Source organism: Choloepus didactylus, chromosome 3, assembly GCF_015220235.1.
Source record: "Choloepus didactylus isolate mChoDid1 chromosome 3, mChoDid1.pri, whole genome shotgun sequence".
Taxonomy (NCBI): domain Eukaryota; kingdom Metazoa; phylum Chordata; class Mammalia; order Pilosa; family Megalonychidae; genus Choloepus; species Choloepus didactylus.
Window position 1 is genome coordinate 154,046,027 of NC_051309.1, and position 25,956 is coordinate 154,071,982.

General features: G+C 39.3%; 1 protein-coding gene across 2 annotated transcripts in view; it reads right to left on the reverse strand.

Moving 5' to 3' along the window:
- RNF150 (ring finger protein 150) overlaps positions 1-25,956 on the reverse strand; it is a 274,681-nt gene that overhangs the window by 98,276 nt on the left and 150,449 nt on the right. For both annotated transcript variants that reach the window (XM_037830712.1, XM_037830713.1), the window contains exon 2: positions 9,537-9,787. In XM_037830712.1, the coding sequence (XP_037686640.1) occupies positions 9,537-9,787 (251 nt within the window). The remainder of the gene's footprint in view (positions 1-9,536; positions 9,788-25,956) is intronic.

Genomic DNA, 25,956 nt, shown 5'->3' on the forward strand with positions numbered 1-25,956 from the left:
TTAGCCTCAAAGGCAATATTATTTACGAAAAACAAAACAAAACAAAACAAAACAAAACCCTACTTAGTTTATCTCATCTGACATTTGTAATGGTCACCCTCTATTGGAGTCTGGTGGTTTTCATGACACAGACTCAGACTTTTGTCTCAGGTGGAATGTCCTAGGAGACAGTGAGACAACATCCTAGAGCCCTGCCAGAGGACAGGTGTTACCTGCTACTGCATGCAAGAATGCTGCTTTCTGGGTTTGCTTTGTCATTCTATAGAGTTTTTTTAATCATATTTTTTTTATTGTAGAATATAACATACATATATAGAAGTGATAACTTTCCAAGTGCAATTTAACAAGTAATTAGAGAGAAAATTTCAAAGAATATTATGGGTTACAGTTCCACAGTTTCAGTTATTTATTTATTGTGAAATATAACATATATACAAAAAATAATATCTTTCAACAAATGGAGCTGGAAGAACTGGAAAATCATAATCAAAAGAATGAAAGAGGACCCCTACCTCACACACTATACAAAAATTAACTCAAAGTGGATCAAAGACCTCAATATAAGAGACAGTGCAATAAAACTCTTAGAAGATAATATAGAGAAACATCTTCATGACCTAGTAATAGGAGTTAGCTCCTTAGACTTTACACCCAAAGCACAAGCAACAAAAGAAAAAAATAGGTAAATGGGAACTTCTCAAAATCAAAAGCTTCTGTGTCTCTAAAAACTTTGTCAAAAGGTAAAGAGGCAGCCACCACAATGAGAGAAAATATTTGGACACCATACATCTGATAAGAGACTGATATGCTACATATATAAAGAAATCTTACAACTCAGTAACAATATTACAAACAGCCCAATTATAAAAGGGGCAAAAGGTATTTTTCCAAAAAGAAAATACAAATGGGTAAAAAACACATGAAAAAATTTTCATCTTCACTAGCTATTAGGGAAATGCAAACCAAAACCACAATGAGATACCATCTCAAACCAGTAAGAATGGCTACCATTAAACAAACAGGAAACAATAAATGCTGGAGAGGATGTGGAAAAATTGGAGCGCTTATTCATTGCTGGTGGGAATGTATAATGGTACAGCCATTGTGGAAGATAGTTTGGTGGTTTATCAGAAAACTAGATAGTGAATTACCCTACCATCCAACAATTCTACTTCTCGGTATATACCCTACAGAGTTTTTATAAGCAGGGTAAGAATTAGTGAAGGGTAGGTGAGCGGCACATCTGGGAAGTAAGAGCCATTTTCCTCCTTAAGCTCCCAGAAATGAAAAATCTGTCCACAGTGCGCACTGGTGTCCGGGATCAGGGAGTCTGCAAATACCCGTCCCCATAACTCAGAGGTCAAGAGGTCATTAGATGGTAAGGCTTGAAAAGAGATGGGTAGAATGAAGATACATCTTCAGAATCCTCTTTGAAGCACTTTGAAGTGGGAAATCTTAAACTGGATACTAAGAAGGACTTAACAAGTGCCCCTTATGTCCAAAGCTAAAAAGGGTCAAGGTTCAAAAAGCAGAATGGTCAGGTGGGAACTGGCAGCCTTGCCCTTGGGTTAAGTTTCTTCAGTATCTCGGTGCTCCTGAGGTAGCTTGGTCTGGCAGAAACCACTTTGTCTGGTTGTGTGCCTTTGAAAACAAATCACGTTTACCTCCCAAATTCATTATACCGAACGTCCCTTCAAGTTCTAAAACTACGATGCTGGGATCAGGCAGTCAATATTTTCAAATACTTCGATAGAATTATGGCAGGTGCCTCCTGCCTCCCATTTCCTATGACTGTGGTTTCCCACCTGCAGCCCTTCTGGGTATGTAGGTTCTTTCAGCTGATCTAAGAGGTGACCAGGTTATGCAAGTCTGGAAGTCCACACTGGTGACATCCATGGCCTATTTTCTTAGATCACTCTATCAGAAGCATCAGGACTTCTGACAAGAGAAAGAGAGATTTGTCATGGTATTGAAAAGTTATCATGACATGTGTTACATGGCCAGCAACACATTTTCTCATAATCTTTATGGGGACTTTCTCTTAAAAGAAAGCCACAGAGGCAGAGCAAGATGGTGAAGTGGTGAGGTGTGGAATTTTCTTACTCCCTCAGGGCAGCTGGTAAATAGCCAAGAACTGTACAGAACAGCAGTTTCAGGTATTTCTGTGACTGGAGGCGCATCGTACACTAGTCTGGAATGGGTGGGATGGCTGAGATCATAGTGAAGAATTGTAAGTTTCTCTGGCCAGGGGGCTGGCACCTCTACCCCACAGGCATACCCGACTTTCTTGGAGCTGTTCCCCGAGGGAAAAAGGAACAATATGTGCTGGGAGCAAGGAGGCAGACTCAACAAGCCCCCAAGTGCAGAATTTATTAACAAATTTGGACTGCTGAATTCAAGTTCCAAGCACAGATAAAGCAAGAGTGGGCACAAAAGGAACTGGGAGTATTCAGCATGGCAGAGAGGAGGTGGGGCTGACAACAACAACAACAAAAAACAGAGACTTTTGTTTAGAATACTGGGAAAGGGCTGGGCTCCAAGAAAAATGGGCACATAGAAACGGGTACCAACTCTGGCACTCATTTGCAAACCTGAGAGCTGGGGTCCAGCTCTGAAAAGGGTTTTAATTTTTTTTTCTTTTCTTTCTCTTTGACTCTTTATTTTTTTACTTTTTAATAGCTCATTAGAGCTGCTGGAAACCTCAGGCTTCAGCACTGCCCTGGGCAAGGGCAGAATTAAAGCTGTCTGAGAAAAACAAGTCAGGTAAAGTGTGTATTTTTAAATAGTCTATCCTGGGACTGATAAAACTTGGGGGACAGGGGAAAAGGACTTGAAAAGGCATTTGAAAAAAAAACAAAACAAACAAAAAAACTATCCTATGTTTACATTAGAGAAAACCTCAGATATTTGCAAATGGTAGCTGGACCCATGCAAGGATGGAGCTATGATAGGTCTGTGAGACAAAGCATATATCTAGTGGAGGAGATAATCCCCTAAAGGATATAACTTCCCCCCAAAAAGGGGAGGCAGGGCCCAGCTGAATTGACAGCCCTCAGTCACTTCCCTGAGCTCTGTGGACAGAGAACTTGAAACAATCAGTCACTAGGACTCAGCACATACAGGTGATCTAACAGATAGACCAAAGTCTGCAAAGGAGGCTGGACTGGAAGAAGAGACAATACAAAACAAAATAAAAACATTACGAGTGAAGAAGAGGACTGCAAAGCAGTTGACACTGAAGAGAGGAGTGGTGGAACCACAGGGAATGTGAGGCTTTGTCTTGGGCAAACCAGCCTCCCTGTTTCCGTTTCTCACAGTGCCTGTGTGCACTGGAAGGCAAGGTGCAAGGCAAGGCAGATTAATATCAGATAGTGATAAGAACTGGGAGGAAACCAAACAAATCCATAAAATAATATGCAGAGGGAGGGAGACTGGGGAGGAAGCATGGCCACTTTAGAGCAAGCCAAGCTCAGTCTTCACCTTCTCCTAGAATATCTGTTCTCCAGGTGAGCTCACCCTGTCCCGATGATATCCACATACTGATGACCCCAGCATTTCTATCTCCAGCTGTGTCTTTTCTCTTGAGCTCCAGACTTGCATATCAAAATACCTACTTGACAGCTCTGCTGGAATATGTAATAGGCTTTTAATGTTTAACAGTTCCAAATCCAAACTCCTGATTCCCCAACCCTAACCCATCTCTGTAACTGCATCCTTGATTCCTCTCTTTCCCTCACATATATGGTGACCATATGATTTATCATCCCAAATGGAATAATTTGGGAGCAAAATGAGGATCTACTAACAATTAGGCTGGCACACTGGTATAAACCAGGACACATACTTTATTTTCTACACCTTATCTACAGGATCTTAAAATATTGCCCTAATCTGACTCCATCTTACCTTTTTCACCTTGCTCACTTCATTCCATTACTATTGTTAATTAAAAAAACAGTACTACATGGAAGGTTATTCTCCAACAAAGCCAGATTATTTTTCTGTAGAAAATGATATTTATATGCCCTTCTTTTCTCATAACTCGGGAGAAAAGTGGGAACAAAGATCCCATTTTGTATTCAAACTGTGCCACCTCAGCTAAAAAGCCCATATCTGGATGTAACTGTATGTGAGTTATATCAGAATTACACCATTTACATTATTTTTTGGAAATAAACTATTTTCCAAAAATTGCTTCATCCATTAAAGATGATCCAGCTAATAATCCTCTAATTAATACGTCACACATTTTCTTGTTTGACCCTCACAGCAAGCTTATGAATGAGACTGACACATTATTACTTCCACTTTACATGTGAGGAAACCAAGGCATAGAAAGGTTAAGTAACTCACCCAAGGTCCCACCACCAGGAACTGCCAGAGCAAAGATTTGAATCCAGACCCATCTAACTCCAAAACTGGTGACAGTAACTACCACCTGCCACTAGATTTATCTTGGTATAATCACTTTAGGAAACATGACCCACCAGCCAAACCCCCTTCTCCACTTTTTAGTTGTAGCCTTATTCTCCACGTCATGGTCTGAAGAGCCTCGCTGTGAGGCTACTAATGCAAAGAACACCTAGGAGATCTTACTCCATGGGAAACTGCATCAAAATGATGGTCTCCAGGTAGAGTGTGACATGAAAGGGGTAACGAGCATGTAAGATGCTGGAGACTTTTTCTTTCATTGCAGTCTGCACAAGGCCAAGGAGTGGCTGAGGGAGGTGCTTATCTGCTAACTCAAGTTCAGTCTCCCTTTCACATACGTGAACAGTTGGATACTTAACCAATGTGAAATTAACAGCTTTGATCTTCCATTTCAGGCTGTGAGCCTACATCTAACCTGAGAATCACTCTTTTGAACTGCCAATAATACTGGAATAAAAATAAATGATTTAAGTTAAACTAAAACTTATAGATACAGCTTGCACGGCTGTACCTTTCTATTGAATGGAGTGGAGCGCTGCCCATCAAAACAGAAATATTTTTCTAAGGGAAATTACACATTCCTATTCTATCAGAGGGCTAAAGAACAGTATCCATTTTGGTCAGAAAACAGTGCTAACTTTTAACATGATCTTATTTTACTGGGTGACTCTAAGGGTAACAACCTACAATTCAAGGGGAAGGTTAATAAAATGGGAGCAGAGTAAAAATTTAAATCTCTTGAATCATGTCCATACCATCAATTTCCAATTTGTTTTTCTCAAACATCACAGAATATGCATATGTCTAGATAGTTGTGTAAGACATATCTACCTGCACCAAGTGAAATGGTGACTGAAATTATTACTCAATTAATTCAAGCTTAAAATTTAATCCTCACCTCAATTACCTAATGACTGCTTGAATTGTCTATTGGCTCAAAAATACAGGCAGCCATTTCTACTTACCATTGTCTTATTAACTGGGTGGGTGGCTTTAAAATAACTAATTTTTACAGTACAATTTCTTCATATGTAACCCCATAGGAAAGACTGGACCTGAACATATTAGCTCTACATCCATTTTCAGTGCTTTGTGTCTAAAAAGTATTACATTTCCACTTAAGTTCCACAATATCAGTGAAAGTGGCAATTAGATTGTAATAATGGATACCATTTATTGAGAGCTTAGTAGGTGATTAGCAATATGCTCAGTGGCTTTAAGAAATAGCACACATTAACTCCTCCAATCCTTACTATAACCATAACAGGAAGGTACATTCCTATTTAATGTAGAAAATTTAAATATAAAGAAGTTAAATAACTTGCCCACTTTTAGTAAGTGGTGGAACCTATGTAGCTGCTAAAAATCATGTTTTCAAAGATTATTTAATGACAGGAGGAAATGCTCAGTAGAACACAAAACTTATATGTGTTTGCATCTCACACATACATAGATGCACATTTAATGAAAATTTAATGGCTCTATATTTAAGAGGTTACAAAACCGAAAGGGAATGTACTCAGTTGTTAACAATTCTGTGGGGTAATGCATAGGTGATTTCACTTTTCTGTTAGTATTTTTCAATGATTTCCAAAATTTCTTAGAAATGAACATACACTTTGAGAATGAGAAAAAAAAGCAATAGCAATGTATTTAAAAAATTGTTCCAGAAGGTATAAAATATTTAAACAGACCAAATGTGAGAAAATAAATAGAAAAAGTCAATGAGCCATTGACCTAAAACAAACAACCCTTGTTGGTCTACAAAAAATTTCCATGAATACTTTAGAATCAGGTAACTTCAGTGCTATTTACAATGCAAACTGTCCAATAGGACTTTCTGTAATATTAGATATGTCTTATTTATACTGCCAATATAGTAGCTACTAGCCACTTGAAATGTGGCTAGAGCCACTCAGGAACAGAATTTTAAATTTTATTTAATTTTTAATTAATTCAAGTTTACATAGCCACACACGGGTAGTGATTACCACATTGGATAGTGCAGCTTTAGACTACAGCAAATCAAGCAAAGTTTCCAAATTTTTCTTATAGAGCTAGTATAATCATTGCCTAAACATGAAAAAAACATGAACTATAGACAAATGTCATATATGAACATCAAGACAAAAAGTTCTAAATAAAATATTGATGATTACAATTCAGCACACTTTAAGGGAATGTTATTGTACACACTGGAAATTCTGGAAAGTTCAATATTGGAAAATCCACTAATATAATCCACTGGTATTAATAGATCAAAAGAGAAACTACCATAGCTGTTGAAAAGGTGTTAGTTAACATTAAACATCCACTCTTGATTAAAAACTTTTAATAAAATAGCACAAAATGGACACATCATTGACATGATAAACTATATATCTCAACCTAGAATACAGCATGGGGAAATAATAAAATGGGGAAATAATAAAAACAATCCCATTGAATTCAGAATGAAAAGAAATATGTTCACTATAACCACTCTTACTTAAGATTTTTCTGGAGGCATTACAAGCTCAAGAAATTAGGCAACAAAAAAAAGACAGGTTTAAAAATTTGAAAGAATTACCACTAACTATGGGTATTATCAATATAATCCTGATAAGCTAATATAAACAATCACAAGTACTACTCTATAATGGTTAAGAGCATGACTCTGGAGCACTGTTGCTAGTTCAAATGCTGCCTCCATTAGTAACTAGCTGTGTGGCCTTGGGCAAGTTACTTAACCTCTCTGTGTTCAATTTTCTTCATAAAATGGGGACAATGTAATGATCTATTATAGGGTTAGTAAGGGGATCGAGTATGTAAAAATATATATAGCACTTGGAACATGCCTGCATATAATAAGCACTACAAATTATTATTATTATTATTGTTATGGTAATAATAACAAGGCACTCAGGTACAAAATCAATATATAAAACCAAAAGCCTTCTTATATGAAAAAGGGGATTTCACTTATCACAGCAACACAATGATTAAATTCCTAGGAATAAACATAAGAAGAATGTACAAGATTTAATATGAATATTTTAAAATGTTACTAGGGAATTGTAAAACAACACTACACCAATGCAAGGTATTAATAATGGGAAGGGGGTGGGAACTCTATTTTCTGCATGATATTTCTGTAAATCTAAAACTTATCTAATAAAAAATATATTAAAATTACTACTAGGCTACAATAACATGCATTGACTAAAGAAAAAATTATATGTTATACTTGGATAGGGAGATTCAGCATTGTAAGGTTATAAATTCCTCCCACATTATTCTAGGAATTTAATACTTTCATAAGTAAAATAAGTAAGGATTATAAACTACATAAATTGGTTCAAGATTCACATAAAGAGACAAAAATCCTGTAAACCTAGAGCAATAAAGGAAGATGAGCATACCAATATGAAATATTTCAACACTAGAGTACTTAAAATAATATGTTACTGGCATATGAATAAACAAATAGATTAATGGTGTACTTTAGAGAGACAGAAATAGAACTAGACACATATAGGAATTTAACACATGCTAAATGGGACACCGTATATCAGATGAATTATTCAACAAATACTATCAGTTACACAAACTGGTAAGTCATCTGAAGAAAAATAATGCCTACTTCATTCTTTACACTGAAATGAATTCTCTATAGGTTAAAAATTTAACCATGAACATTAAATTTAAAAAGTAATGGATGAAAACTTGAATGTTTTTCTGTAGTCTTGGCCTGGAGGAGATCTTATACAAAACTCAGAGCTATATAAAAGGATTGATAGATTTAGTTATGTGAAAATCAAAAATTTCTGCATGGCAAAAAAAATCATAATAAAATAATAGATACTAACAAACGGGGGAAAAATTGAATCCTATATCACAAAAAAGGTGTTAAGTTTTTCCTTGACCTAAAAGAATATATACACAACAATAAGAAAATGACCAACTCATTTGAGAAGTGGTCAAATAATATAAGAAGATACTTCATAGAAGAAAAAAACTGACATTTTCTGTTATAGTTGAATAGATAAATGAGATACCAGTTTTAATCAAGCAAATGGCAAACTCCCAAAAGCTGTAACATCCTTTTGGTGAGGATATGGGAACAGCAATTTTCATATATCATTGATTAAAGTGTAAACTGGTTCAACCTTTTTTTGGTAGACAATTTGGCAGTATCTATCACAGTGTAAAATATACATTCCATTGACCCAGCAATGAAACCTCCAGGATTTACCTTACAGATGCACTCACAAATGTGCTAAGTGCCATGTGTACATGTTTTGTTTTGTTTTTTTAATTTTTTTTTGTAAGAGAAAATATATCCATCAATAGGAGGCTGGTTAAATATAACATGACACATCGAGACAATGAAATGCTATATAGTCATTAGATATGAGATACTTGGTTTATATGCCGATATGGGTTAATCTCTAAGACAATCTCCAAGATTAAGTGAGAAAGAAGGGCACAGAATTAAGTGTTTAAATTTTATATAAGTGTACATATATATGTGTTTTAAAAATATATATGTAACTATATGTGTTTGTAAGAGCAAAAATATCCCTGGAAGAGGGGACATATGGAGAGACAACAGGCATCTGGGGACAGTGATGGGAAGGCAATTACTTTTCCTTATATACTAATTTGTGCCTTTTGCAATACATACCATGTGTTTATATCATCTCTTCAAAAATCAAATGCTTTTTCAGATAGTATTTAATTTTTATTTCCTTTCTTCTTCTATTCATAAAGAGGAAATCCTGGCTCTTTCCAAATCACATTGACACTCAGCATAAACTCAACTCACTTCCCCTTTTAATGTATAACTATGTAAACAAATAATTGTCCAAACAAATGAGCAATAGGGATGTGGGATGAGACACTTTCATATCACACAAAAATACTATTAAAAGATCAAAACAGGTATATTTGGAAAACCTCTGAAAAACTATACAACATACGTTAACAGTGTCTATCTGGAAAGGAGGTATTATAAGCAATTTTGTTTTTCTCTTGGTATTTTCTGGAATTTCCAGAGTTTATAAAACAATATGTAGTACTTTTGCAATACAGTTTAAACTTTTTTTTTAAAGTACATTACTCACCTGGTTCCTGTCCCTGGCATTTGCATATCGAAATCTCTGGATATAGTAAAAGACCAGCCATGCGAGGGAAATGATCATCAGGACAATGAAGGAGATGGAGACAAACACCACTGAAGTGCGGCTCACGTATTTCTGCAAGTTCCGGGTTCCGATGGTGATGTACATCGTCACGGTGATGTTTCTTTCCAGCAGGCTTACTATCTCCTTCCCTTTTGGCTCAGGAATCATTATTGCCACTATGTCTTCTATACCTGGTGTGAGAGGGACAAGGCAGGGGCAATGAGGATAAGGGACGAGAGGGTAAAACCACAGCAAAATGTCTGGACTAAACATGCAACTCAACAATGACACTACTTTTGATAATTCTGTGCTAGAGGAGCAAGGCCTAACAGCAGGAAAATGAGTCAAATGCTCTCTGTCTTCAGCTACCTAGGGATGCTGTTCTTCTGAATGTGAGAAAAAAATCCAAATTTAATTCATAATTTTGGCACCAGCTAGGTTATGATCATGCCCTGTCCAACTACTTTTCAGCTCTCTACAGTGCCTGCCCTGGGTTCAGAGTCTGGCAAAGGAAGATCTTTCTGAACTAGCCCATTTACAGTTACATGCTGCATTCCGCAGACCCCATGGGAAGAGTTAAAGGCACTTCACAACCCCATGGCCAAAAGGTAAATGCCAAGATTAATTCCTCCTGCCAAGAGCTCCCTCCCTCAACCCAACACAGACAGTATGAATACTCAATTACAGATCTCTCTTTTATCATTCCCTAGGCAATTTTCTCCTACAGTGAGTACCCAAGCAACTCTAAAAGGATTTCTTAAGAAGCTGTATTTTGCCAACATGAAATAACAGTCTCAGAATGACTTTCTGCTTATCTTACCTAATTCATTGGAAACAGCTTGTATTATCCTCATATCAAACAAAAGGAAGATGGCAGCAGTTTTATGGATCTATCCAGGATCATTTTTACCTCCACTCTCAAATATTCCCACCATTTTGATCCTGTTCCTGGACAGTCTGAAGCAAAGGTGGAAATTTTCTTAGGGCTGAGTTACCTGGATCACTGTCCCTGTCTTTCATGCGACCTTGGGGCACAGCCTCTCGGTGAGGATTCCTGGGGCAGTATCCTCAGCCAGTGAGGCCACAGAGACTCTACAAAAGGGGCCTTTAGTAAGGATATGCCACCAGCTCCAAATGAACCAACCCAACGTGTCATTGCGAATGACATACGGAATAGAACATCAATTTCAAAATTTGAGCTCCATCACTGGAATAGGTTCTCAGGGATCAGCCCGGTTCAAACCCATGCCCGCAAGGCTGTGCATGCAGAAAGATACAAGATGATTAGGGTCCACAGGCCCACTTCCACAGGGAAATATGCCGACACCTGAGATGACTATAAATTAAAGGGGGCAAATCTGAATGTTGTAGATTCAGGATAAAATTAAACACCTCTCTTGCTGCTTCAAGCTGATCTTATTTACATTCTGAGGCCAGTCAGCTAGAAGGAAGTACCAGACTACATATGCTCTGGGTTTTGCAAGTCTTATAGAAGTTACTTAGGGATTTCACTTGACCTTGACTTCTATGCAGGTTTTCAATCCAAATTTCCTTGTTGTTTCACTTATGCTGGGTAAATACTTTAAAATTTAACTGTATATGAAGGTGTCTATATGTGCTACATCAATTATATATTTAAAATTCCTTAAAACTTGCATTGGTCCAATTGTAAAATCATAAAGCCATTTTGTGTTTTGCCTTGGCTGTTATATCTGGGAATTACCAAATCTGATGGCTTGAATTTCAATTTTGCGGGATTTACTGACAATTCTGATGGCCCTTCACTTTTCATGTTTACTCTGGCTAATGGCTGCTTGTGTTCTGAGGTTTTGTGAGGGATTAAGGCTGCTGTCAGGTTTTGTTCTCCACAGAAACATGATCTTCTTTGTATTCTGGACTAATCTGGTCTGGTGGGACTCATCTCCCCGCTGTAGCTATTTTGTAAATATTTAACTAATGGTAGAATCATAATTTTTCATTAATTTATTCCCTTATTTATATTTTTATACATATCTATTCAAGGTTCTAGAATTAGATTTTTTGAGGGAGGGATTTGGGGTTATTTGTGAGACTTTGTATGCTCAGACATGCATAGTTTTTACATTTATTAGTGGTCAAATTTATTAATATATTCCTTTAAGGCTTCCAATTTTGGTAATTTGCTTAGAGCTCTTGGCCACCCAAGATTATAGAAATACTCACCCATCACTGCTTCTAGAAACTTCACATGCTTTTTTTTTTTTGACATTTAAACCTTGGAAAGCATGAATGTGTTTTAATAACATCACATTATTTATTGAGCTCTTATATTATGAGGGGCAGAGAGGAGAGAGATTAGGATACAATTTTATTTTTTTCCCTAAATCAAGGATTTATTTGGGTCTACGTTTGTAGTATTTTTTCTGTGAGGTTGTACTGGCTGTATTTTCCTGAACCCGTATGAGGCTGTTTTAGTTGTGAAGTTTTTAATGTATTCATTTATCTGGTAGTCTAAATCTTCCCTCTCTATTTTACCTCCACCCCCACCCACAATTATCTTATTATCTACTTATACTTACGAGACCATACAGATTTCCTTCAAAGCCCAGTTCTGAGTTTTAAAAATATGTAAGCAAACAAAACAAGGTAAACAAATTTTAGATATACACGAAGTTTTAAATTACACATCATCCATTTTCAGTGACCTGAGAAAACATTTTTCTTTTCCTGTAGGGTAAAGTATAATTAACTATTTTAAAACATTTATTTTAAACCTAAGTGCATATGTACTAGTGTTGTTCATATGTTCTTGTGCCTTCATAAACTATGAGCTCCACTTGGAAAGTCAGAGTGCAAACAGCACTGGGGCAGTTCTATTAATCTGGACTTCCACCTTGTTTGTTTTCAATATTCATAATGAATTTCTAGGGCTGATAATACTAAAAATAGATGGGATTCGGAGATATTTATCTTGTGTGCTTCAGTCCCTGTACTGTACATGGGAAAAAGCATGCTGGTAATACTCTTATGAATATTACTATCCCAATAGCAATATTCATGAGAATTTAGGTACTTAGAGTATCTAACAATGGTACAAAGTAAAGTGGATTTGGATGAATTATCAGATCAGTCTGCTCAATGCATAAAATCTAGGGCAAAAAAGCTATCACAGGATATAATTTGGTCAAATGAAACATGTCCACCAACGTGAGTTATCAGACAATTCTGATGGCTGCTTCATTTGGGAATGGGCAGCTACAGTATCAGGGAGAAGCTGGCAGATCCCCAGAGATACTGTGGTGTAACTGCACCTGTGGGTATGATGTGGGAGTGAGGAGGAAAGTAAGAGAAGGGGAGAGATGGAAGATGCGGACTGGGGTGACAGAGAGAGAGAGGAACTGAGGGAGGGAATGAGGGCTGGGGGTGGGGTAGGGGACACTGAAAGCCTAGCAACTAGCAGAATAATCTTAGAATTAAATGTTGCCCTAAGTGTCTGATCTAAGATACCCTGGAGGCTCCAGGGCTCAGGGAAGAGATGTTAACAAAGAGCTTATTTTCTATGGTAAAATCTATAAAGAGGATCTAATATTTGGGCAATTCTATCTTGATCATGATACCTAATCACAAATGCCAAGGGCCTCTTTTTGCAAAATTATTTCAGCCTACTATCTATTTTCCTACCAAGGCACTTTATACTTCTGAGTGCTGAATGATCACAGTTATGTAATTATTGTGTATTCAGGAAAAGAGTTATTCAGCCTATGAGAGAATGTATGACTAGGACACATATGACCTGGCTGTCAGACAAAAGAGCAGGAGCATCCTGTATTTTTAGTGCTTCCTTTCCCCATGATAGTGCTCAATTACCATAATCTAAAGTGGCATATGCAGATAAGTAAGGAACCAAAAGTTCAGAAAGCCAAAGAATGTTGATAACCAGGAAATCCTTCACTTGTAAATTCAAAAGCAGGTTATGTATATGTTGCACTAATAGAGTGTCTAGAACACCTGCAGAATGCTAGGTGTTTTACAGAGCCCCCAGCCCTATTCCCCATGCATCTTGAAGTTTTCTAGCAACCTCTCTTGGGTACACATGATCAAAAATCTTTTTTTCCAATCCTTTCTCTACCCTAGTCTTTACTTTAGGCACACTGATGGAACTCCAGAATTCAGACAATAATAAGAAAAGCCTGCAGTATTCCATTTGTGGATATTTTCTATTTATACATTTATCTACTTTTAAAATTACATAGTCAGCTCCTGAATATCATCTATTCTCAAGTGAGATAATGGGTGTGAAATGATTTTAAAAACTGCAAAGTTCCATATAAATGTAAAGTGTTATTACTTTCTGCATCAACTAAAATATATATTTAATTAACACAGATGTAAAAATCCTAAGTAAAGCACTCACAAATAGAAGCCCACAATCTAGTAAGAAAATCTTCATGATTGAGTGGGAATTATTCTAGAAATGTGAGGATGCTTGAACATTAGAAAAATACATTAATGCTTTTTAGTGCATTAACAAACTAAAGGAATATAACACACGAATATATTGTTTGGCCTGCTGTTCTCCAATATCTGGTCTCTCCTTCCACAGTTTAGGGTTTTAGTTGGGCATAGGATGTCCAGTGAAAGGCATCAGTTCCCACCCTCCCTTGCAACTAGATGTGGCTCTGAGATTAATTTTTGGCCAATGACATGTGAGCAGAAATGATGTTTGTTATTCCAGGGTCTTATCCATAAAAGGAATGAGTGTGTGCTACCTGAATCCCATCTTCTTTCTCTCTGACTTCAGGTAAAGATGTGGAGTAGCCAGTTTCCTAAAGAAGGAAGCCATCATCTGTTGAGGATGGCATCCATTTCTGAATCTTATTAAGAGTAGTAAATGAGAATTTTCTTAATGTGAAAAAGAGTATCTTCCAGAAATTTTACATTAAATAGAAAAAAAAAACAAGTTTTCTAATTAAAATCAAGAATAAGACAAGGATGTGCCAACATTTATAGCAGAAGCCATACCCAGTAGAAAGAGACAAAGAAATTAGGGTGGTACATTTTGGAAAGGAAGAGTGCAAACTCATTATTTGGGGCCATGACCATCTAAAAAGGCCAAGTTAATAAGATTAGAAGATCATTCAGTAAAATACAAGATTCAAGATCAACACAAAAACAAAGTGGCCAGAGTACATTGGGCAGAAAATAAAAAGAATTTGCAAAGTTGAAATATTAAACTCCCTCATCTGGGGAATTCCTGATATTCCTGTAAGCATTAGGGAATCCCAATTTAATAAGTCAAGTCTTCGATCTTGGGGCTTGACCTTATCAAGCTTATTCTTGCAAGGTAGAAGCTAAGCCTACTTATACTTATGCCTATGAGTCACCCCCAGAGAACCTCTTTTGTTGCTCAGATGTGGCCTCTTTCTCTTAGCCAACTCTGGAAATAAACTCACTACCCTCCCCTCTATGTGGAACATGACTGCCAGGGGTGTACATTTCCCTGGCAATGAGGGACAAGACTCCCAGGGATGAGCCTGGCCCTGGCATTGTGGGACTGAGTGTGGAGAGCCGTCTCCCGGGACGGGCATAGCGCATGCGCTGTAAACCTGCTCCAAAGTCCCCCCGCCCATCGAGTGGTGCCAAGATGGCGCCCACATCCTGCTTCCGGCTTCTGATGTATGTAACCACCCGCTGTATTCACCAATCATGCTTGTGTGCGTGGCGTTAGCCCATTGGATACACGCAAGGTTTATAAGAAAGTTCCCGGGCAAAGCTCGGGGAGACAGCCCACAAGGAGCCGTACCTGACGGCCGCATCGAGGTTGTTCTCCCCCGAGGTGTCTCGCCCCGGGTGGAACCTGTAAAGATGATGATTGCCTAGTCTCATTAAAAGTTTATTTGCTTTACCACCGCGAGTCCTGAGTGATCACAAGTGCTCCGGGTAAGACGTTGTCCGCACCCTCTCTCCCCTTATCTCTCTGGTCCCCATCGCCGGCCGACCGAGGACTCGAGGCGGGGCGGAGAAGCGCCGGACAAGTGGTGGCCCGTACGGGGAACTCATTCGCGTTCCCCTCGCCCCGACGGAGACGTGCTCCCGGGATCCGTGGTTTGACCTCCGCGACTGATCACCGCGAGAAGGCTCTGTTTGTGTTTTTCCCCAGGAACCAGGACGTCAACCAGTGTGGGTTCCGGAAAGACTGGTGGGAACCGTGGCATCACCTGGGGAGGCCGGGGAGCAGCTGTCAGAAACGCCAACGAATATACGGCCTGGGCCATTGGACCAAGCCTCCGGCCTTCAGGGACTTGAGAACATTAGGGAATTGAAGCCTGTTAGTTTCGACCTTTCCGCACTGGGCGAGACTGTAAAAAATCTGTGGGACCAAGTCACCTCTTGGTTCTCTTGGCCCAATTTGACTAATTGGATTCTCTTGATGGTGGGACTATTGGTGGGATTAGTCATTGTTAAATCTTTGCTAGAACGCCTGTTTCAAGCGCGGCAGTACCGTGTTACCACTATGATGGCTATGTCCTCCACCTTTGATACCCCCAACAGCGACCATTCTGATGGCCATACCCCATCCTGGCCGCCTCGGGCGGGGCACTCGGGAGCGAGGTTTGTAGCTAAGCGCGCAGCTGTGTCCCGGGTATAACGGGCGACGCCAGCAGTCATAATTTTTGTCTCAGGTAGGTCCCTAAGGCAGAGTCATAGTTGTGGCCAGACTTGACTCTAGCCAATGCATAGGGACGCCTAGTGACGCCTCCGACTCTGGTTAATGCTATCCCTGCCCCCGCCTTTGTCCCCCAGTTGCAAGGCAAAGCACTGCAGGGAGAGTCATGTTGTTTCCAGCTCACGGACTCTCCTGTCTCCATATGAGGTGAGCATTCTGGTCGGTGCTAGAGGCTCCGCCGCTAAATGGCTGAGACCTAGTCCAGACTCCCCAAAGCACCGGAACAAATTGTGAGCCATCTGGGTTCACGGGAGCACACTCATCACTGGGGACACTGGGTCGATATAAATAATAAAGGGGGAGATGTGGAGAGCCGTCTCCCGGGACGGGCATAGCGCATGCGCTGTAAACCTGCTCCAAAGTCCCCCCGCCCATCGAGTGGTGCCAAGATGGCGCCCACATCCTGCTTCCGGCTTCTGATGTATGTAACCACCCGCTGTATTCACCAATCATGCTTGTGTGCGTGGCGTTAGCCCATTGGATACACGCAAGGTTTATAAGAAAGTTCCCGGGCAAAGCTCGGGGAGACAGCCCACAAGGAGCCGTACCTGACGGCCGCATCGAGGTTGTTCTCCCCCGAGGTGTCTCGCCCCGGGTGGAACCTGTAAAGATGATGATTGCCTAGTCTCATTAAAAGTTTATTTGCTTTACCACCGCGAGTCCTGAGTGATCACAAGTGCTCCGGGTAAGACGTTGTCCGCACCCTCTCTCCCCTTATCTCTCTGGTCCCCATCGCCGGCCGACCGAGGACTCGAGGCGGGGCGGAGAAGCGCCGGACAACTGAGAGTGCCATCTTGACCAAAAGGGGGAAAAGAATTGAAACAAAATAAAGTTTCAGTGGCTGAGAGATTTCCACTAGAGTCAAGAGGTCAATCTGGAGGTTATTCTTAGGCGTTATATAGACATCCTTTTGTAGTTTTTAGTGTATTGGAATAGCTAGAAGGAAATGCCTGAAACTGATGAACTGTAATCCACTAGCCTTGATTCTTGATGATAATTGTGAAACTATATGGCTTTTATCAGGTGACTGTGTGATAATGAAAACCTGGTGACTGACACTACCTTTAACCAATGTTTGGGCAGATGAGTAATAAAATAATGACAAAATATATATATATAAATAATAGGGGGGATGGGATGGTTTGGGTGTTCTTTTTTATCAGTTTAATTTTTTAATTTTTAAAATATTTTTAATATAGTTTTTCTTTATTTTACAGTAATGAAAAGGCTCAAAAATTGTGGCAACGAATGCACAACTATATGATGATACTGTGTGCCATTGGCTGTATACTTTGGACGGATTATATGGTGTGTGAGTATATCTCAATAAAATTGCATTTAAATAAATGAAGAGGTTCCTGTATGCCCATAATTGCCTAATTAGAAAATGTACTAGAAAAAAATTATCTATGTGCAGTAGCAACAGAAGTCATAAAATATGTAAGAATAAACCTCCTAATAAACATTGTTTAAGTCTATGTTGATTCTTAATCACCGAATACATTTGTATTAAAATATACTGCAAATTGTTAGCTGGATATACATATGTCATTGATCAAATTTATTAATGGTATTATGTCTTCCATATCTTTGCTTATTTTTGTCTACTTGGTCAATCAGCTGAAAGAGGTGTGTTAAAATATCTAACTACGACTGCTGATCAATCTGTCTTTCTCTGAAGTTCTGTCAGTTGCAGCTTGAAGTATTTAAGTTTGTATAGTTAACGGCATATGTTTTCATGATGCTGTATCACTTACATTATTGTTGCTGCTGAAATCTGCTATCATCATGATTCTTGTTCTTTGGAATTAATCTGTTCTTTCTCTTTGTAACCTTTTGGAGTTGTCTTTTAGAACAACAGCCTTTGATGTTCTTAAATGTTGCTATGCCTATTTAGGAGTTTTTAATCATTTAGTTTTGTACTACATGGACTCTTTCAATCTGAGGTATTTCATTTTTCTTTAACTCTGAAATACTTGTCTTCATAATCTATTCAAATATGGTGGCACTTACCATATCCTCCATATTTCTAGACTGTTTTTACCTAATTTTAAAAAACTTTTAATTTGAAACAATTATAAACTCATAGAATCTGGCAAAAGTGGTACAGAGAGATCCCATGGACCTATCTCCAAGCTTCACCCAATGGTGTCAACTTACATAATTATAATGCATTATCAAAACCAGGAAGTTGATTGGCAAAATACAGTTAACTAGATTGCAGAATGTGCTTAGATTTCACCTGTTTTTGCATGCACTGATTTTTTTTACATCTTTGTAAATAATTCTATGACAATCTGTCACATGTACAGAGTCATATTACTGCCATGATGATTAAGATATTGAAATATTCTATCACCACAAAAAAACCTCTCTCATGCTGCTCCTTTATAGTCACACCCTTTTTCCTTCCTTAACCTCGGAAACCACTTTTCTTTTCTCCAACTCTATAATTACGTCATTTCTAAAATGTTATATAAATGGAATCATATAGCATATAACCCTTTGAGGATGGCTTTTTCGCTCAGAATAATACCCTTAATATCCAGCCAAGTGTTGCACATATCAGTGTTTTTTTCCTTTTAATTGCTGAGCATATTCCATGGTATGGATATACCATAATTTGTTTAACCATTCACCCATTGATAGGCATATATGTTATTTCTAGTTTCAGGTTGCTATAAATATTAGCGTACTCATTTTTGCATGAATATAAGTTCTCATTTCTTTGGGTGAAATGTCCAGGAGTGCACTTGCTGGGTCATGTGGTAGTTGCATGTTTATGTTTTTAAGAAACTGCCAAGCTGTTTTCCAGAGTGGCCATACCACTTGTGCCGGTTTGAATGTATTATGTCCCCCAGAAAAAGCCATATTCTTTGATGCAATCTTGTGGGGCAGACATAATAGTGGGGATTAAGTTGGAATGTTTGGATTCGGAGATACGCCCCACCCAACTGTAGATGATAACTGATGGGATATTTCCACGGAGGTGTGGCCCCGCCCATTCGGGGTGGGCCTTGATCAGTGGAGCCATATAAATGTGCTGACTCAAAGAGACTGAACAGAGTGCAGCTGTGAGTGATGTTTTGAAGAAGAGCAAGCTTGCTAGAGAGGAATGTCCTGGGAGGAAGCCATTTTGAAAGCAGAACTTTGGAGCAGACTCCAGCCACGTGCCTTCCCAGCTAACAGAGGTTTTCCGGACGCCATTGGCCATCCTCCAGTGAAGGTACCCGATTGCTGATGTGTTACCTTGGACGTTTTGTGGCCTTAAGACTGTAACTGTATAGCCAAATAAACCCCCGTTTTATGAAAGCCTGTCCATCTCTGGTGTTTTGCATTCCGCAGCATTAGCAGACTAGGACAGATTTTGGTACCAGGAGTGGGGTGCTTTTGCTGCTGAGTTTGCAAATACCAAACATGTTGGAATGGTTTTTTAAATGGATAATGGGGAGTTTCTGGAAGAATTGTGAGGAGCTTGATAGAAAAGGCCAAAACTGCTTTAAAGAGACTGTTTGTGGAAATATGGACTCTAAAGATACTTCTGATGAGGACTTGAGCAGAAATGATGAATATGTTGTTGTAAACTGGAAGAAAGGCGATCCTTGTTTTAAGGTGGCAGAGAATTTGGCAAAATTGAGTCCTGGTGTCAGATGGAAGGAAGAATTTAAAAGTGACAAACTGGAATACTTAACTGAGGAGATCTCCAGGCTACCTGTGGAGGATGTAACCTGGCTTCTCCTTGCAGCTTATAGTAAAATGCGAGCGGAGAGAGATAAACTTAGAACTGAACTCTTGGGTTCAAAGAAACCAGAAGCTAATGGCTTGGGAAGTTACAAGCTTCCAGGGGGTGGAATCCCAGAAGCTACAGCCGAACATGAGGATGTAACCAAACATGGAACCCAGCTGCCATTTCAGTACAAGCCAAGATTGGAAAAGGAGTTAAGCAGAAAGGATTTGTGGAAAGTCCTATTGTCTGATGGCTTTGACCCCTGTGTGCTTCATGCAAAGCCAACAGAATTTTTGCGAGATCTTTATAGACAGAGCCATTGCCGGTCTGGACTGGAGGAGACAGACAAGGAAAAAATTAAAGGAAAAATCTCTTCAAAGACAGAGTCATGCAGGTTGAGGTCTGGACTCAGGAGGTCTCGGGCTGGGAGAGCGGAGCAGCCCACATGCATGGAAAGGGTGAGTTTGCCCTGGAGGTCGAGGGTGGGCATTCCACCTCGATGCTCTGGAAGAGTTTTGCCACCTCAGGTCCCAAAGAGGTTGAAGCACATTCCCAGGGAATTGGGGAGAGCCTGGCTGCCACCACACTGTTCTGAAGGGGTTGAGCGTGTGCCCCGGAGATGGAAGGGAATCCGGGAGCTGCCCCGATGTTTGAGGAGGGTGGGGCCGAGAAGGTGGTCTCCCCAATGTGTGGGTATGTTGGCGCACTCACCTAAGCGTTTGGAGAGGAAAGGGCTGCCGAAAAGGCCCTTAGGAAGGGTTAGACTCCCGCTCTCTCAAGCCCCAAGGATGCAACGTTGTTTTGTTAATGACTCTCAGACTTTGAAATATAATGGAGTTTGTCCTGCGGGTTTTAGGAACTGTTTTGCTCCTGTTAACCCTGTTTTCCTTACTGTTTCTCCTTATGGCAATGGAAATGTTTATCCTATGAATGTCCCTCCTTTGTATATTGGAAGCATATAACTTGTTCTAAGTCCACAGATCCAAAGCTAAAGGAAAAGTATGCCTTAGGACTGACCACGCCTGTATTTGATTTTGATGGGATTTTGTACTTAACTTTTGCTACTGAAATGGTTTAAGTTTTTGTGATATTGTGATGAAATGAATGTATTTTGTATTTGGAAAGAATATGTTTTTCTGGGGTCCAGGGGGTGGAATGTGCCGGTTTGAATGTATTATGTCCCCCAGAAAAAGCCATATTCTTTGATGCAATCTTGTGGGGCAGACATAATAGTGGGGATTAAGTTGGAATGTTTGGATTCGGAGATACGCCCCACCCAACTGTAGATGATAACTGATGGGATATTTCCACGGAGGTGTGGCCCCGCCCATTCGGGGTGGGCCTTGATCAGTGGAGCCATATAAATGTGCTGACTCAAAGAGACTGAACAGAGTGCAGCTGTGAGTGATGTTTTGAAGAAGAGCAAGCTTGCTAGAGAGGAATGTCCTGGGAGGAAGCCATTTTGAAAGCAGAACTTTGGAGCAGACTCCAGCCACGTGCCTTCCCAGCTAACAGAGGTTTTCCGGACGCCATTGGCCATCCTCCAGTGAAGGTACCCGATTGCTGATGTGTTACCTTGGACGTTTTGTGGCCTTAAGACTGTAACTGTATAGCCAAATAAACCCCCGTTTTATGAAAGCCTGTCCATCTCTGGTGTTTTGCATTCCGCAGCATTAGCAGACTAGGACACCACTATACATCCCATCAGCAATGTATGAGAGATCCAGTTTCTCCGCATCCTTGTCAGCATTTGTTATTATTATTATTATTTTTTTTTTTTACTTCAGCCATTTTAATAGGTGCATAGTGGTATCTCATTGTGTCTTTTACATTTTCTCCTTATCCATTTTGGCTGAGTTGTGGAAGGGTTTCTCAAGCAGACCTTCCAGTTCACAAATGTGTCTTTAACTGTATCCATTCTGTTATTTTATCCCATCTTTCATGTTCTTTATTTAGAGTATTGTAGTCTTCATAATAAATATTTCCATCAGTTCTTTGTTTGTTTGTTTGTTTGTTTGTTTCAACATTTAGCTTTTGCTGTATAGAATCTTTCCTTACTTTATATTTGTGGTCATCTTTTCATTCTTTCTTAGGAGGTATCTAATCATTTTGTGCTTTCTTTAGTAAGGGTGGGACTCTTCAATGACTTCATTACCTCTATCTGGGGTGCCCTGGTGGAATCAGCTACTCTGCCTGGTCATATTTACGGTCAAGGCCAGGGCCTAGTCTTGTTCCTCCAGAAGCTAAAGGAGAGAGATGAGGAAGTTTGGATAGCTCCACACAGCAGCACCTCCATTTAGGGAGGCTCCCTGAAATATTACCAGTTCCTCACCCTCCTCTCAGATGAACCCCATCTCCTGTTGACCTGAAGCATTGCTGAAGGTCATTAATCAGGTCATTAACCATCACCCAGATCCTTAAAGCTGTCTTCTCTGTATGCACATCATCTATCCACCTAAATTCCTACTCATCTCCTGCTGCCCAACTTAAGTCTATCGTCAACAATTTCTCCAATAGCCTCAGTCTCTTATTGGAATAATCCCTTTATCTCCTTGTTTGGATTGATTTGGTTGCCCTATGAAGATACTGCTTTTTCTGCATTATGGTCAAGGGGAGGTGTTTTTTCTTTTCTTTTTAAACCACCCTCCTCTAGGCCAGAAGATGGTTTGATGAGTTGCTCCATCTTGCTAATTCCAGACCATTTCTCCCAGCCCCATACCATTTTCCTTCACAAACTAATTATCCTTTGAGATTCTTCCACCTGGATTTATAACTCTCCCCTCTCATGGCCGTCATCTACCAACCTTCTCCCTCTATAGCTCCCAGCTCATAATATTCATCTTTATCCAAACTCCTATCATCCTGCTCAGAATTTCAATATATGTAAGGATAAGCCACCAATACCCAGGCCTGTGAGTGGTTCCATTGACCTTTTCCTTCACTCTATCTCAGGCACATATTCTCATTGCCATACCCTGGACCTTGTCACCACTAGAAATTGTACCATCTCTAAAATCCTGATTTCAAAGATGTCACTTTCCAAGTGCCACTTATTCTTCTGGCTCTCTTGCTCAGGTACTGTCCAACCCATTAAGCCCTCTACATTCTTATTATCCATCAGCCCTCTCCTGGCTTCACTTCTCTCCTTACCCAGCCTAAATCACATGGTCCATAATTATAAGCATTCTTAGCTCCCTTGCTCTTCTATTTCTCCATGGAACATGCTCTACAAAATTCACCTTATCTATGCTTCCTCTTGATCATGTGAACTTTCCTAAAAGAAAAATCTCACAAGTCATCTGAGTATCTTCATTTTTACATTTATGATCCGTGTCCCCTAAGGAAAATCTAATATTGCCCCATTCTATTGTATTCTAGACCCATATTCCCTTTCTCCAAATGATTACCTTCTGCTTTCACGTCTCTCCTCAAACCTCTCATACCACCTTCTTTGTGTGTGTGTTTAATTACCTTAAGCCTTACGATCACATAATTTATAAACTTGTGCTGATAGTCTATCTCCTCTACCTAAATCCATACAATGCACTGGCAAAAGCTCCATGACCGACCACACATAATTCAGTGGTGCTACAACTTTATATGGTTTTTAACAGTAGTTTAAAGACAACCCTGAATTACAACTTAGTCTGACTTAGATAGCAAAGAATTTAAAAGCAAAATTTAACTTGCTACTATATCTTGTTACGCTGGCTTTTAAAAACATCCAACCTTATGGATCATCTATAAAATATGAGAAGTGTTTAGCATTCTTTATTTGGTAGTATGCATAAACCACACCAAAATGCTTTTGTTAATTAAAAGACAACATTTCATATACAGGGAATTTTAATTAGATTGACAGAGTTAAGACCAAAAAGATAAAATGGACATGGCCACCTTAATTTTAGCACATGCCTTTTACGAGGCTGCTGAACACCAACTGAAAACCAAGGGAGTTTTGCTCTGTTCTTAGACAGTGAAAGGATTTTCCTAGTATTTAAATATATTCATAAAACCAGTTATACAACTCTAAATATAAAACCAATTTTCTATAGGTTATGAGTTGGCATTTACCATCTTTGTGAAAAGTGGAATATTACTAATTTAACCTAGCTTCAAGTCCAATTGAATCTTTAAAAGGAGGGAAACAGTGATAGCACTTGCTGAACCAGAATTATTAACAAAATTCAAAAAGCTTGCTCTTATTTATTTAACTAAAAGCCAATCTTATTTAACTTAGGACTGTCCAACGAAAATATACTATCAGGCATTCAAGATCTGAATTCTGGTGTATGAAATCAATTTAAATACGGTGCATGTAAAAGTCACAACTCATCTCTGTTTTGTAATAAATAATGCTGTGGACAACTAATACTCATTAGTAGCTTTTTGGAGATAAGCTATTGAGTCTACTCTTTCTGCCTTCTTCTTAATAACAGCAAAGATCCTTTTTGTTCCAGGGATGCACGTCTTGGGATTTTCCAAATATTCCATTTCCTCTTTCCAAGCAATAACTTTGTTCTTCCTATCATCCGTCTAAGAGAACCTGGAGGTATGACTGTCTTCCTCCCAAACAGACCATGCAGATTTGGCCGAGTCTTGCACTTGCCTCCCTTTCCATGGTGTGACACCAGGCACACTTCTGAGCAAAAATCTTCCTGCCCTTTTCAACATCACCCATTTTTAATTCGCTTTCCTGTGGCGCATGACACGAATGTCCCTGCTTGGAAGCCAGATGCCCCACTCTCTAACCCCACCAACATCCGACATTCTTAATTAGTGATCTTACCTCAGAAGTCCTTGAAGAAAACGTATATGGGAGGTAATGCACAGTGAAGCACTTAGCACAGTGGCTGCCATATTAAAAAGCACTAACTGGTACTTAACTTTTATCAGTATCATTACTGCTGTTTCACCACCAGCAAACACAGAAATTGACTTGCATCTGGCCCACCCTTCTCCTCTCGTTACAGTGCAGTAAATGTCCTTTCTGCTACCAAAGGCCTAAGCTAATCAGTGCAATTTGCCCCAACAGTCACAGTCGTTGGCTCAGGAAGGCGCAGGCAGGCAGGACTTTGATTTGAGTCATGAGGGAAGCAAATGTCCTCTTTTTTCTGCTGGTCTTAAATAGGAACATCTGTGAGGCTAAGCTGTGGCAGTTACTGTAGCACCATCTGGGAAAAACACTAAGAACAGAGCTGGCACAGAGAGAGAACAACAAAAAGGGGCAGAAATAACCTGATGACATTACTTGAGCCTGATCAAGCCACATCTGAAGCTAGATACCTTTGGACTCTGCAGTAGGACTCATTCAGGAGTTTGAATTATTACTATTCAGAAACCAAAGTGATAGCCTGGAGAGTGAACCAATTGACATGATTTCTCCAGTAGACCTCTAAACTTAAAATATTAAAGATTCACCCAAGTTGCTGGGTAAAAACTGATTAATCTGTGCTCCCTCGACTCTGCCGCAAACTTGTGACTGCCAAATTCTAACCACTAGACTAACCAGGGAACATTTTGCTGCAAACTTGAACTGTGCCAAATGCTGAATGTTACTGAAGTGAATTTTAATTATGCACCAAACCTGCTAAGTGGAGATATGTCAGTATAGTTAGAGGCACACTCAATAACAACTATTTTTTATGAGGTCAAAAAATCTTAAAGGAGATGCTAACATTAGGCAATTTTGTTTTCTTTCGAATGGCTCTAGTAAGTTAATAACCTTAATTGGTGTTGGCTCCTCAGTTGCATTTGAGATGATCAATAACTCATACCTTTTGGAAATTTATATATGTGCCTACCCTACAAGAGCATAGAATTTTCCATGAATTTGTAATAACTGTAGGGAGAATATTTGACAAGGTATTTGAAATATAGCTCCACCTATCACATTTTCTTGGAACATATTCAGTAAATCAGACTAA